This window comes from Penaeus japonicus, unplaced genomic scaffold (genome assembly GCF_977035675.1).
Source record: "Penaeus japonicus unplaced genomic scaffold, GWHDUDI00000001_assembly GWHDUDI00000015, whole genome shotgun sequence".
NCBI classification, from domain to species: Eukaryota; Metazoa; Arthropoda; class Malacostraca; order Decapoda; family Penaeidae; genus Penaeus; species Penaeus japonicus.
The window spans coordinates 26,854,976-26,857,475 of record NW_028234417.1 but is presented as its reverse complement, the minus strand read 5'-3'; the positions used below and the strand labels follow the sequence as shown (position 1 = coordinate 26,857,475).

The following is a 2,500-nucleotide window of genomic DNA, read 5'->3' as shown; positions in this document are numbered from 1 at the left end:
TTTATATTACAAATACTTAGTATGGAGTCCAGAGCAAATATGGAAAGCTGAATAATAGAGCATAAAAGCTGAATCTTAAAGTTTATAATTTGAAACGCTGCTAAAGTCATTTATGAAAAGTTTATTGAAGACTAATCATCATTTATGATCACTGATATCATTCTGTGGCGACAAATAGCAAATTATTTGATATTTTAACATTTCACTACTGCATGACGAATCTTAATTGATGTTACATTTCATGATCCGCGCAAATAATCTCTTTGTGTTGAGTTTTCCCTTTATTGCCTCCTTTCGACAGAACACTTAAAATCCGCATAAAAGAAATACCATAACATAAATATAATTTTGTGATATTTTATGCTTTATCATTTAAGCCTTTATTTATAGCTTAGACGTTGTGTCATTATTCAGGCCGCATATCTTTTAGTTTACCGCCTTCTCAACAGATGGCGCTCACTACAACCAATTAACCGAAATTTATCTGCTGCATAGAAAACATCCCAAGATTTGTGAGGTTTCCAAAGCTTTGGTAATTTGGGTGGATAAAAGAGTGGTGTTAACTTAGTGTTAATTTTCAATTTTCTAACATATCTGAATTCAAAGCAGCAAAGATTCACTAATTTAGAAAAGTATCCCCTCAATATATGTTTAGAAAACGGCGAGAATTCAAGCTACGGTAATCAGGCATCTTGCTAACATATATATACGTTACATATTCAAGTATGTAATTATGGGACCTATGGAGACGACGACTTAGCATGGTGAGGGTGATATTTTATATGGAGGACGGCTCGTCTTAAAACCATTATTTCGCTCTCTCAGTCTCTCAACCCTAAATTCGCGCCTTTTGCATTGACAGTACATTTCAACATGATTGACAAAGCTAATCAAGGTGACCGGGATTTGTAATAGATCTTGTGCCCAAAGAGAACACAAGCAAGGTGAGTATAACCTATGGGGAACCTCATCTGTTGAAATGTAAATCATCCTGTTGAAAATAAACAAAGTCAAAGCGATTATGGCGCCATCAATTCCGTGCAAGATTATGCACGATCATAAGATATCTGCTAATACGTGATTTATCGTCCTTGAAATTTGCAGTTTAGAATATCCATCAACTATTGCATCTATATAATTTGTTTGTTATCTTTTTTTCAGTGTATTGTCCCGCGGATTTCTTTAAATCTGAAAACAAAAAAGCTTGTTATAACTTTCTGACAGAGGATTCCACCTTCGGACTCACCTCTGCTGCTCTCCTGTGAGTTCTTGATTATTATGGTTATCATTGTTGTTGTCGTTATTATCATTGTTATTGTTATAATCATTATCATCACTGTTATTATTCTCATTATCATTATCATCACTGTTATTATTATCATTATCATTATCATCACTATTATTATTAATAATGTTGGTATTGTTATTATTGTTATTATCACCATTATCATTATTGTTGCTAGTGTTATTTATTATTATGATTAACATTATTATTATTCGAATTAATATTACTATTCTCATAATTACTATTATCATTATTATTATCATTATTATTATTGCAATCTTTCTTATTGTTACTTAATGATCTCTATTATTCTCAATGTCATAGCAATAATGATTTTCAACATCATCAATATTATTATTATTGTGAATATTATTATTATCATTATTATCATTATTCATATTGTTATTGTTATTGTTATTATTATATTTACTGTTGTTGTTATTATCATTATAATTATTATTATTATTATTTTCATTAATATTTTTGTTATTATCCTTATTATCTTTCTTATTGTTATTCTATTAACACTGACAATACTGTCATAATAATGCTTATTACGATTATCATCATTATTATCATTATTGTTATCATTACCATTATCATAATTATCATTATTAATATAATTATTGTTGTTATTATTATTATTTTCATTATTAGTCATTATTATTATTATTATTATTACTATTACTATCATCATTGTTTTTTTATTATGATAATAATATTAATGATGATTATTATCATTATTATCATCATTATTGTTTTTATCACCATTATTGTTATCATCATTATCATTATTATTATTATCATTATCATCATTATCATTATTACAATTATTTTGTATTACTATTATTATCAGTATTGTTATCACCATTATCATTATCAGTAGAAAAAAGTATGAATGAGACTGAATAACTTTTACGGTACAAGAGATTTCTCTATTAAAGCTATTCAGGTCTTATCCATACCTTATTCATACGATAATCATCATCATCATCATCAACGCTACAATTCTCGTTACACACACAAACAAACCAGCACGCACAAATACAGACAACACCACCTACAAAACAAGCACAAAATCCTCCTCAATCCTACTCACCCCGTCCCTCTCCCCCTGTTTCGCGTCACCCACGCAGATGCAGCGACTACAACGCTTCCCTGGCTGTCAACTTTGAGATGAATGACCTGGTGGATGCTGCCGGTGTGTACTATTAC

General features: G+C 29.6%; 1 protein-coding gene across 1 annotated transcript in view; it reads left to right on the top strand.

Moving 5' to 3' along the window:
- The window catches only part of LOC122259562 (uncharacterized), a 48,055-nt gene that overhangs the window by 29,726 nt on the left and 15,829 nt on the right, over positions 1 to 2,500 (top strand). Inside the window, exons 11-12 of the mRNA XM_043026431.2 lie at positions 1,162 to 1,261; positions 2,422 to 2,500. The exon at positions 2,422 to 2,500 is cut by the window's right edge and continues 17 nt beyond it. Of these exons, the coding sequence (XP_042882365.2) occupies positions 1,162 to 1,261; positions 2,422 to 2,500 (179 nt within the window). The remainder of the gene's footprint in view (positions 1 to 1,161; positions 1,262 to 2,421) is intronic.